The following is a 12,325-nucleotide window of genomic DNA, read 5'->3' as shown; positions in this document are numbered from 1 at the left end:
ATTGGAACAGCAGTTTCTTTATTTAAAAATTGCTGCTCATTTTTATACTTTACAAAATCATCTCACAGGCCGGATTAAACCCATTTGCGGGCCTGATCCGGCCCGCGGGCCGTGCGTTTGACACCCCTGATCTAAAAGCTTACTTAAGTGGGTAAAACGAAAATTCACAAGCTGTGATCAATTGCATCTGATAAAATGAAGAGTAGACTGATCTGCTCATAACCTCTCCAACAAATATGAATGAAAACACATAGCATCCTTATAAAATATGATGTAATTTGATCTTTTTCCACCGCTACCTGCATTCCAAATATTTTATTTTTGTGAGACATGTATGCCACTCTAAAATGATCACAGATCCATCCGTGGCGACCCCCGGCGCCTGTCTCCTCGCTTCCATCACACCTCCCCCGCTCTTCCTTATCTCCAGCCTAACCTTTATCAACGAATTCAACGTAACATCGCGCTGTTATGTACTCTGTGTCGTACTAACTATACTCCTTTATAGCGGCATGGTCAATGATGGTGCGTGCTGTCTGGGAAGACAAACTGTACAAACCATGGCACATGTGGTCTGTCGCCCCTGGTGGAGGTTCTTGTGCAGACAAAAACAAAACAAAAGCAGCATTCAAGACTGCGAATCACTAACAGCTTGATTGATTTGGCCTTTTTTAAACAAATAATTTATACCACAAGGTTTTACGTAGAAATAAACTGTGTTTGTAAACCAGTTTCATTACGATTTAACTTATCCGTTGCGCTGTTTACTTCTTGTATTTAGGCACTGTGTGCTGTGCAGCGTTCACGAGCGCGCATATCACAGACGTCTCTAGCCACTGCGCGAGCTGTTGGTGTCTACTTCCTGAATTCAGAGCAACAGATGAGTAAGGCAGCTCGGCAGGACTCCCCCAAGGTTTTTTTTCTGATAAAAACACGATAAACCTCGGTTTGTAAGTCCAGCGTCGTCGGCTTGCTTCGAGGAGTGTCGGCTCTCTGCCACGATGGTGGAGACTCTAGCTGGGTGTATGTTTGAGGACATCCAGTACGCAGATATCCAAGTAGAAGCGGTAATTTAAAGATATATATTGAAACTAATGTTAGCTCAGCGGTGCTAGAGATCAGTGGCTGAGTTTGGATCAGCTACGTTTCTGTCTGAGTAAGGCTCGGTTAGACTGTAACGGACCAAAGAAGTCTGATCTGTTTGTTCGCTTTGAAGGGGTACTGTTCTTAACTGCGAAGTACAGTGAGAGTCTGTCACAAGATATAAAACATGACAGTGTTTACTACTGAATAAACCTGCTAGTAATCATAACGAGGCCCCGGTTTTTAAAGGACACAGTTACTCATATGTGAACTAGTGATTCCCAGTTTAGCTATTTTATATGATACGATGACGACTGATATACAATAAAATGTATTTTTAAAGTAAATGTTACTGTAGTCCCTCTTCTGGTATTAAGGGAAAATAACAGAGTATTGTCCCCCGAGTTGCAGCTGTTAATTTTCCATGTTCTTTGTCTTCAGGCTGTTGGCAGAGGGACTTTTGGAGTTGTCTTCAAAGCTGTGTGGAAAGGAAAGGATGTAGCAATCAAGACCATTGAGAGTGACAACGAACGGAATGCTTTCCTTGTTGAGGTACTGTGAATATCCTTTTTTGTGCCCATCTGTTGTACAGTATCACATATCTTAATGTAATAGGAAAAATAACTTTTCATAGGCAGTAAAGCAAATAAAATGTGGACAAGTAGATTTAACCAGATGACACTAAAACACCGCATTTGGCTGGAAAGCTCCACTCACTGTGAATGTACTGCCAGCACAGGCTACCTACCTGCTCTGCCTCCAGGCTGTGGCTCAGGAGGTAGAGGACGTCACCCACCAATCAGAAGGCTGGTGGTTCTGGCCCTGCCTGCTCCCGCCTGCGTGCCAGCTAAACCCAAGTTGCTCTCCAGTGCATTCATTGGAGTGTGAATGATAGAAAACGCAAACTCCTGGGTTTTCCGTTACAAAACAGCCGATCAGAGTTGGTTCAGTCAACTCTTAATATATTCATATTAAGCTTTCTTTCTCCACTCATCCACGTGCTATCATCAGTGAAGGTCCACAATTACCCAATGCCACGACATATAGTAGATGAAGTACTGTCTCCCATTTTAATCCAGTGGACCGAGAAACATAAATACCTGTCAGTACTGATACACACTAGATGAACCCATGGCACCATGCAACAGCTTCCCTGAGGCCTACAGCTATCTTTTCTTCTTATCTTCTCCTTGTGTCCCCTATATGGTGCCACATTTTTAAGGAAAATGCATTTGTTTGTTGAGCAGCAGAGTTGAGTAAATTGAAATACTTGCCAAGTCTTCTCTGTCAGTGCTAAATAGCATCTTCTGCTATTGACTCTTGCTAATCAGGTGTCTGATGGGCACCTGAGTATTGGCATCTGTGCACACAGACCCCACTACAGCGGCCAGTTTTGTCTGCTCCAAACATTCCACATTTAACTGATCTGAATAGGACCTTCCCTATAGGGCAGCAGGCCCTATTCAAACTCTTGTTCTTGTTCTGCAAAACCAAATTGCAGCATTATTTGATGTGAACTCTACTACCATCTCTTAAATTTAAGGCCAAGTGCCATACAATGGGGGATGTCAAAGACAAGCCGCGAAGTGGGCGTTTCAAGAAGATGACACCACAGTAAGACTATTTTCTCAACCTGCACTTGGGAACCATGGGCAGTCTTCTACAGGTTTGCACAGCACTCTACCCAGATAATCCGGATCAGACTGCACACAGCCAGTCTCCTATCTTATAGGACTGCCAGGAGGCCTGCCCTGACTGTCCTTCACCAACAGGCCCATTTGCTCTGGTGTCAATAACATGTGCACTGAAATCTGTTAATTTCTAAGAAAGACAGTATACTCTGTGTTTGGCGTGATTCTATTATGCCACTATGTAAACTACAATGTAAAGAAATTCTTTTCTTCCTTTTTTTTTTAAGTGTGAAACAGAAACTTTTTAGTTTTACTTCAAATTTTCCCAGAAAGGAGGATTACAATGTCTAAAATTGGCCTGACAGTTCCTCCTTTTACAGTCTTCATCTCCACTTTGTGAACGTGTTGGTCAGTGCTTGGAAGGGTTTTGTCTTTGGTTAAAACATCTCCAACCTTCAGAGTTGTTGTTTTTTTTTTTTCCAGTATCCAAAAAATCAACCCTTTGTCAGTGAACTGAGGTTCTGCTGTGAGTATGTCAGCTGCCAACCTTTCAGATAATAGAAGACAAGCCATTTTTTCACAAATATTCCAGAAGCAAATCTGACCAAGTCTAAGGATGGTCTAGCACAGGGGTGGGCAACTCCAGGCCTCGAGTGTCCCTGCAGGTTTTATGTGTCCTTGAACCAACACAGCTGATTTAAATGGCTAAATTAGCTCCTCAACATGTCCTGACGTTCTCCAGAGGCCTGGTAATGAACTAATCATGTGATTCAGGTGTGTTGACCCAAGGTGAGATCTAAAACCTGCAGGACACCGGCCCTCGAGGCCTGGAATTGCCCACCCCTGGTCTAGCATGTCTAAAGTCAGAATTCTGACTTTAATCTCAGAATTCTGGAAAAGAAGAGAAAAAAGACGTGCCCACTTCTTTTCTTCTCCCCCCCCCAGTGGCCCTAATCCTCTTCCATAATAAACTTCAGTTATTCATGTCCAGTTTTTTTATAAATCAGTGTCTATTATGGATTAGCTGCTCCCACATAATGTTAGCGTAATTAAAGTAAACATCTCTAATTTTGCCCTTATTGAATGTTTTTGTTTTGTGTGTGTGTGTGTGTTTTTTTTTTTTTTTTTTTTTTGCAAAAACAAAATTAATATATATAAAATAGAATACTATTCCCTTCAAAGTAAACAGTGCTCAGAAAGTGAGCTTCCTTGGGGAGGTTTGCACTCTCTGACTGCTTTTTTAAAATGTGTATGTCCTTTACACCTGTGCTGCTTTTGTCTATGCACAGCTCCGCCAGCTCTCCCGAGTGAATCATTCCAACATTGTTAAGCTCTATGGCTTCTGTGACAATCCAGTGAGTATATCTAACACTCAACATTTGCAACAATAAAAGTTTGAATTAAAAAAAAAGAAAAAAGTTGTCCCATTATGTTTTTATCTTGTCTGGATGCGAAGAAGCAGTGATAGGTTTAGAGTTGTTTTGATCTTCATGATTTTGTTGTATTTACAGTGGTTGCAAAAGTATTCGGCCCCCTTGAACTTTTCCACATTTTGTCACATTACAGCCACAAACATGAATCAATGTTATTGGACGTCCACGTGAAAGACCAACACAAAGTGGTGCACACGTGAGAAGTGGAAGGAAAATCTGACATGATTCCAAACATTTTTTACAAATAAATAACTGCAAAGTGGTGTGTGTGTGTGTGTGTGTGTGTGTGTGTGTGTGTGTGTGTGTGTGTGTGTAATTATTCAGCCCCCTGAGTCAATACTTTGTAGAACCACCTTTTGCTGCAGTTCCAGCTGCCAGTCTTTCAGGGTCTGTCTCTACCAGCTTTGCACATCTACAGACTGAAATCTTTGCCCATTCTTCTTTGAAACAGCTCCAGCTCAGTCAGATTAGATGGACAGCGTTTGTGAACAGCAGTTTTCAGATCTTGCCACAGATTCTCGACTGGATTTAGATCTGGACTTTGACTGGGCCAGTCTAACACATGGATGTGTTTTGTTTTAAACCATCCCATTGTTTCCTGGCTTTATGTTTAGGGTCGTTGTCCTGCTGGAAGGTGAACCTCCGCCCCAGTCTCAAGTCTTTTGCAGACTCCAAGAGGTTTTCTTCCAAGACTGCCCTGTATTTGGTTCCATCCATTTTCCCATCAACTTTGACCAGCTTCCCTGTCCCTGCTGAAGAGAAGCCCCCCCAGAGCATGATGCTGCCACCACCATATCTGACAGTGGGGATGGTGTGTTCAGAGTGATGTGCAGTGTTAGTTTTCCACACATAGCGTTTTGCATTTTGGTCTCATCTGACCAGAGCAGCTTCTTCCACATGTTTGCTGTGTCCCCCACATGGCTTGTGGCAAACTGCAAACTGGACTTCTTATGGTTTTCTGTTAACAATGGCTTTCTTCTTGCCACTCTTCCATAAAGGCCAACTTTGTGCAGTGCACGACTAATAGTTGTCCTATGGACAGATTCCCCCACCTGAGCTGTAGATCTCTGCAGCTCGTCCAGAGTCACCATGGGCCTCTTGGCTGCATTTCTGATCAGCGCTCTCCTTGTTCGGCCTGTGAGTTTAGGTGGACGGCCTTGTCTTGGTAGGTTTACAGTTGTGCCATACTCCTTCCATTTCTGAATGATGGCTTGAACAGTGCTCCGTGGGATGTTCAAGGCTTGGGAAATCTTTTTGTAGCCTAAGCCTGCTTTAGATTTCTCAGTAACTTTATCCCTGACCTGTCTGCTGTGTTCTTTGGACTTCATGGTGTTGTTACTCCCAATATTCTCTGAGGCCATCACAGAGCAGCTGTATTTGTACTGACATTAGATTACACACAGGTGCACTCTATTTAGTCATTAGCACTCATCAGGCAATGTCTATGTGTGTTTTCACACCCCACTTTGCAGTTATTTATTTGTAAAAAATGTTTGGAATCATGTATGATTTTCATTCCACTTCTCAAGTGTAAAATTGATCCATGTTTGTGGCTGTAATGTGACAAAATGTGGCAAAGTTCTCTTGCAAGCCACTGTATCTGTAGGATATGTGATTTTTTTTTCTTTTATTCCCCCTCAGGTCTGTCTGGTCATGGAGTATGCAGAATGTGGATCTTTATATAACCGTAAGTCCTACTGTGTCTGAGCAAAGAGTTTTTTAAAGGGAAGTTAAGGAGATAGTTACTGAAACATGTTATAGTTTTTTTCCGTTGCATAGCTTTTCCTAGTATAGCTAATAAAAACGTCCTATTATTAGTTCAAAAGGTTTTCAGACCCTTTCATGTTTTCCATATCTTCTTTGTTAACCTTCACAGTGTACTTCCTAAGACAAAAATGGATGTCATAAAGCGCCCTGAGTGTTCAGATAGTGTAGAAAAGTGCTCTATAAGAAACAGTCCATTTACCATTTGGCATGTTTACATGTTAAAGTTAAAAGTCTGAATTGCCCTGTTACATAAGTATTCCAAACTTACAAGGTTTTCTTATCAATGATTCTCTTAGTTTGGTTGACCTTTCTTTTGTCTCTCATTTATAGAAACCATTGGCTTACTTGTTTGACCAAGACTGGTCATTCCTAATTATTGTCTAGTTTGGCTGGGTAGCAAGATCTAAGAACTAGACTGGATTTCAGACTTATTCCATTTTAAGATAATAGAGGCTACTGTGCTCTGGGACACTTTCAGTGCTGCAAAAACATTTTTGGTATCCTTTCCCAGAGCTGTGCCTTGATATAGTCCAAAGTTTAGAATCCCACAGCTCTCTTAGTGTCATGGCTTGGTTTTATCTTACATAACATATAAACATAATAACATATATAATAAAGAAGAACATCAGTGAGAGGTGTTTGAGACTTTATAGAAAGCTGTATGGCTTTCCTCATCGTCTTCATTGAATTCAAATAGACACGGGTATCTTCGAATGCAGTTGCAGAAGCATCTTAACGATTGTTGACAAATGTACGATATTTCAGTTATGCTGGTTCTAACAGTGTCTGAATATCCGTGGGATATTTTAGTATATTTAAAAAAACTGCTTAATTATTTAATAAAGCACAATGTTACAACAATGTAAGTAGTTAATTTTCAAATAAGTCTGGAGGCTACCATACCGTACCATTCACGCTCTTTACTAATTAATTCCAATGCATTTGAAATAGCAGAAAAATGACAGTCTCACATTATTGTGCTTATTGATATAATCATTATTTCTTTTCATCTCTGCTTCTCACTCAAAGTTCTGCATGGTGCAGACCCACAGCCCTTCTATACAGCATCCCATGCAATGAGCTGGTGTCTGCAGTGTGCCCAGGGAGTTGCCTATCTTCATGCTATGAAGCCAAAGGCTTTAATTCATAGGGACCTCAAACCACCAAAGTAAGATTCTCAATGATACAGATAATGATAAACAGTGCAGAGATTTAAGAGCACTCAAAACCTTTGTGGTGGCATTTTGGAACATGTGTTTTTTCCCCCCCACGGGTTTAAAAGTATTTCTGTTACAATTTATCTAAAGTATTAGTCACTCTTGGTGTTACTTGCTGATCGGTCTGTTGCTGCTGACCGACATAGCATAATAACTATGGGATGGATTGCCATGAAATTTTGTCCACATGTTTATTTTGCCATGATTATGAATCTTTATTTCCTGAAATTTGGCATTTTGAAGCTGACATTTGCAATATCAATTGAAGGAACAGAAGACTGTAAGACTGTTAGACTGCCATGAAATGTCATGCACACATTCACGCTCCACAGAACATCATCATCTAACTTTTCTTCTAGGCGATATCATATTGATGATGGTATTTTGATCAGTTTTGATGAAGTATACTAGAATATAAATTTTAGATTTTTTGAAAGTCTTAAACCCCTGTCTGTACTGTTCCAGTCTACTGCTTGTGGCTCGTGGTACTGTGCTGAAGATATGCGACTTTGGAACAGCTTGTGATATTCAGACCTACATGACCAACAATAAAGGAAGTGCAGCCTGGATGGCACCAGAAGTATTTGAAGGTCAGCCATGAACAATATTTTTAGATATTAATCAAATCTTTGTTTGTCACAATGAGTACTTAGATTTGTGTCACTCACATTGTTGTTTTAGAAATGGGATTTAACAATCAAGCTTGCTTAATAACACTATGATTTTTCCATTTGATGATCTGGCTAGATGGAAACCTCTACCTATATCACTCATGGGAAGGGTCGCTTCAATAAAAATGATGGTCTTGCCAAGAATCAATTATTTATTTACACATATACCCATTTATACATATACCTTGTATAATCCAAAAAAATCGAGTATTTTTAACCCTTATGTGTTCCTTAAATGAACACACAAAAGATGAAAGTAAACAGGAGTACTCGCAGGCTAAGTATACGGCCAAGAGAGAGGTGGAAAAGGCTTATAGTGAGTTGTTTAAGATGCTGGACACAAAGGAGGGAGAAAAGAACTTGTATCGATTGTCTAGGCAGAGAGCTCAAGCTGGAAAGGATGTGCAGCAGGTTAGAGTGATTAAGGATAGAAATAGAAATAATTTTACAAGTAAGACATCCACCCATGTTTTTCCTGCAAGATGTTTGCAGTCACCACTACATTGGAGCTATTGTCATGGAAAACAACCACAATTTTGCTCAGAGTAATATCCGCAGTCTTCTCAATCCAAGAAGCAATGGTTGGCCCACTGTGTCCTTCACGAGACGTTTTTGTGAGGCAATAATAAACCTAACCCTATAAAGTGACAAGTGATATACCTCTGTGGCAACACTGATCCAGACTGTAGCTGTCATGGTAATGTTGTTCTTTGCTGATTTATCAGCATCTTTAATCTTACCAAGAGGAGCTTCATACTTTACCTCCACAAGCTGTGTAGAAATAAATTCTGGAAGATAAACCAGTGTTGATCTGCTCAAAACCCGCCCACCTCTTCAATCTTGGACTCAGGATCTCATGTTGGTCTCATGTTGTTATATACCACATTAAGAATGTTCAAATCTTGATTATGCAGCTGCCAGGATGGAGGAAAGGAAGCAGACTACCAACAAAATTCAGAGATGTAGTGAAGGAGGACAGGTAGAAGATTGGTATGACGGTAGAGGCACTGTGTTGACCCCTAAAGCAACCAGCCACAAAAAGATGAGATGAACACACAAAAATTTAATATCATTTAATTTAATAACTTAAATTTATTTGATGAAGTATTTGCTGCACTTCACTTGTCCCAAATTTTGTAAGCCTTATTCCTAAACGGATTAAATAAATTTTTCATCTCAAAATTCTACATGGAATGTCCCAAAAACCCAATGTGAAAAAGGTTACAGTGAAATTCTTCATTAAAAATAAAAAAAAACAAATATAGCGTGTATATAAACATTTATAGACTTTGGTTCTTAAAATTGAGCTCAGGTGTATCCTGTTTCCACTGATCATTTGTCAGATTTTTCTTCAATTTGATTGGAGTCCATTTGTAGAAAATTCAGTTGATTGGATGTGATTTAGAAAGGCACCCACCTGTCTATATAAGGTCCCATAGTTGATCAAGCAAAGAAGTCCAATGTATTGTCTGTAGATCTTACCAGGAGAAATGAAGCCAGGAAGCCAAAGGGTAGTGGTTTTAAAATATATGAGAAACCCAGGAAAGATCAGAGTGTTGGCAGGTGTTGAAGGAGGACTACACTTGGTGTCAGTTAATTAACTATGACACGAGGGATATATAAACTTATTTAGTACAACTGCACGACTTTGTCACTGTGAACTACCTAATGACCATCACTTTTAACCTGTATTTTGCTGGCTATAACTTTCAGATTATTTTAAATATGGTTTTGGTTTATATTCTTCAGGCAGTAACTACAGTGAAAAGTGTGATGTGTTCAGCTGGGGGATTATCCTGTGGGAGGTCATCACACGCAAGAAACCCTTTGACGAGATTGGTGGTTCTGCATTTTGCATAATGTGGGCTGTCCACAGAGGTGAGTAGATTCTATTAGATAGTGAGGACCTTAACAGAGTACAAAAAAAGGTCCTTACTCACCTTGGGGGTAGTCTTTATCCTTCAAGCTCAAGTCCTCCATAAGAGGCCTGGGACCTTGAGGGTCCTGTGCAGCATCTTTGCTGTTCCTAGGACTGCACTCCCCTGGACAGACATCTCAGATGTTGTTCCTGGGACCTGCTGTAGTCACTCGCCAGCTTGGGAGTCACTGCCCCGAGCGCTTCAATTACCACTGGGACCACTGTTGCCTTCATCCTCCAGAGCTTCTCAAGCTCTTCTCTCAGGCGTGTGTGTTTGTGTGAGATCAAAGTAGCATGGGGCGAAGTTGGCCAACTATCGAAGTTACAGAAAGGTGTGATGTGGAAGGTGCCTGAGAAGTACAGCAAGCTGTCCATATCTGAGGCCTTGGAAACTGCCAAGCAAAGACTCATAGCCTTCAAGCCAGGCGCTTAAAGAGGTATACCAGAGAAATAGAAGCAGAAGAATAAACCAGCTGTTCTCCACAGAACAATCCAAGGTGTATTCTCAGTGGCAGGAAACAGCATGACAACAGCAACACCAAGGCTGGAGATGGAGCAATACTGGAAGAGCATATGGGAGAAGGATGCAGCCCATAATGTCAATGCTAAGTGGCTAGTGGATCTAAGAGCAGACTACAGCTAGCTCACTGAACAGGGTCCAGTAACCATCAAAGTGGCAGACATCCAAGAAAGGGTCTCCAGTATGAAGGATTGGACAGCACCAGGCCCCAACATGGTTCATGCCTACTGGCTGAAGAAGCTGACTGCACTCCACAAGCGCCTGGCAGCACAAATGACCCAGCTGCTAGTCAATGAGAGACACCTAAAATGGCTAAACAAAGGCCAGACAGTCCTGATCCCCAAGGAGCCCCCAGAAGGCACCGGTCCCATCCAACTACCGGCCAATAACCTGCCTCAGTACCACATGATTGCTCCTGTCAGGCATCATAGCAGCTAAGTTGAACAGGCACCTGGCTCAATACATGAGCAGCGCATGGAAAGGAATTGGGAGTGAAACACCAGCTACTGATAGATGGAGCAGTCGCCTGAGACTGCAAGACTAGGCTGGCCAACCTGTGCACTGCCTGGATTGATTACAAGAAGGCCTATGGCTCGATGGCCCACACATGGATCCTGGAATGCCTAGAACTATACGAGATCAACAGGACCGTTAGAGCCTTCATCAGGAACTTAATGGGAATCTGGCGTACAACACTTAGACGCCAACTTCAAGCCTATAGCACAAGTCACCATCGGTGCGGGATCTGTCCCGCTGTCCTCAGTGCTGTTCTGCATAGGCCTGAACCCCCTGAATGAGATCATTGACAAGACTGGCTACTGATACAGACTACAGAATGGAGCAATTGTAAGCCACCTCCTCCACATGGATGGCATCAAGCTGTATGCCAAGAGTGAATGATACATCGATTCACTGATCCACACTCCAAGGATCTAAAGCAGCAGCATCGGAATGTCATTCAGACTGGAGAAATGTCATCGGATGGTAACGAAGAAAAGGTAGTCAAAACTGAGAGGATCGCACTACTGGAAGTAGTGAGAATAGCTACAAGTACCACAGACAAATAGGAACCACTAAGAGGCCGCTAGGAAAGCTGCAACCATCAAGTACCTGCAGAGAGTAAGGCAAGTTCTGAGTAGTCAGCTGAATTCGAGGAACAAGGTGATGTCGAGAATGACTGTGGTATGATCCTGTGGGACTTCCAGATACAGATGGACAAACTGGTGATGGCTACCCAACTGGACATAGTAGTGGTTGACAAGCAGGGAAGAGCAACCATGGTGATAGACACATCAGGAAGAAGGAACACAAGAACCTGGAGAAGTACCAAATGGCTCAGAGAAGAGCTCAGAAAGATGTGAAGTGTGAAGGTAACAGTGATTCCAGTGGTAATCAGAGCACTTGGTGCACTCTTCTTTAGCTCTCAGCGAAGGCGGTCGCACTTTTCTCCTCTCCTCCTCACCCTTATCTTCCCTGCTTAGCCTCTATGTCCTTGTCTTGTCTTGTGTGCATTACTTTCCCTGGAATAGCCTCCCACTGTCGTTCTCTAAAACCTAAAAGAGAATTATGGATTTGATCAACTGGTCTCTGAATGCTATTGACACCCTTTTCTCAACGAGAAATCTGGGCTCGGGAGAGCCTGAGTGCCCTGGAGGTACTTTCCCTGCCGGATACACGATGGACGGGTGGCAGAACTGGAGGATCATGTGCCTGGCGGGACTGTCGATCGAGGACGCTGAAGATATCTATCTATTCGGAACCATGATAACAGGCTAAGCTGGCTTAGCCCTGGTTTATCGGAGAAATAAGAGAGCGGAACCGGCTGTTCAAACCCCCCCAAGGCTGCCCGCTGGAATCGAAATGGAACGAGGCGCAACCTCTCACAACGAACGTAATATGGTCAACACCTTGGAGACGCTTGCAGCTGCTGTGAAGGCTCAAAACAACACCATTGAGCGTATGAGGGGAAACATCAGAGAGAGGCCTGCTCAAAATGAGACCCTTGAGCGACAGTTGGAAAACATCGCGGAACGGATCACTGCAGTTGTGAGGTCTCAGAATCAAAAGAACGATAACACCATGGAA

General features: G+C 42.2%; 1 protein-coding gene across 2 annotated transcripts in view; it reads left to right on the top strand.

Moving 5' to 3' along the window:
* Positions 1–824: 824 nt before the first annotated feature.
* Positions 825–12,325, top strand: part of LOC147306277 (mitogen-activated protein kinase kinase kinase 7-like) — a 30,974-nt gene continuing 19,473 nt past the window's right edge. The window contains exons 1-7 of one of the 2 annotated variants that reach the window (XM_086273888.1): positions 825–1,067; positions 1,525–1,635; positions 4,004–4,069; positions 5,789–5,834; positions 6,944–7,082; positions 7,597–7,721; positions 9,552–9,680. In XM_086273888.1, the coding sequence (XP_086130014.1) occupies positions 1,002–1,067; positions 1,525–1,635; positions 4,004–4,069; positions 5,789–5,834; positions 6,944–7,082; positions 7,597–7,721; positions 9,552–9,680 (682 nt within the window). In that variant the 5' untranslated portion in view covers positions 825–1,001. Of the gene's footprint in view, positions 1,068–1,524; positions 1,636–3,197; positions 3,241–4,003; positions 4,070–5,788; positions 5,835–6,943; positions 7,083–7,596; positions 7,722–9,551; positions 9,681–12,325 lie in introns of those variants that run through there. The other variant, XM_086273889.1, reaches the window with a different exon arrangement.

The sequence above is a fragment of the Aulonocara sp. 'chitande type north' Nkhata Bay genome, linkage group LG19 (assembly GCF_057382095.1).
Source record: "Aulonocara sp. 'chitande type north' Nkhata Bay isolate Kocher_YH1m ecotype deep benthic linkage group LG19, A_spYH_male_GT1.1, whole genome shotgun sequence".
Classification (NCBI taxonomy): Eukaryota; Metazoa; Chordata; class Actinopteri; order Cichliformes; family Cichlidae; genus Aulonocara; species Aulonocara sp. 'chitande type north' Nkhata Bay.
Note: the sequence above shows the minus strand (reverse complement) of the source record. Positions and strands in the feature narration are given on the sequence as shown.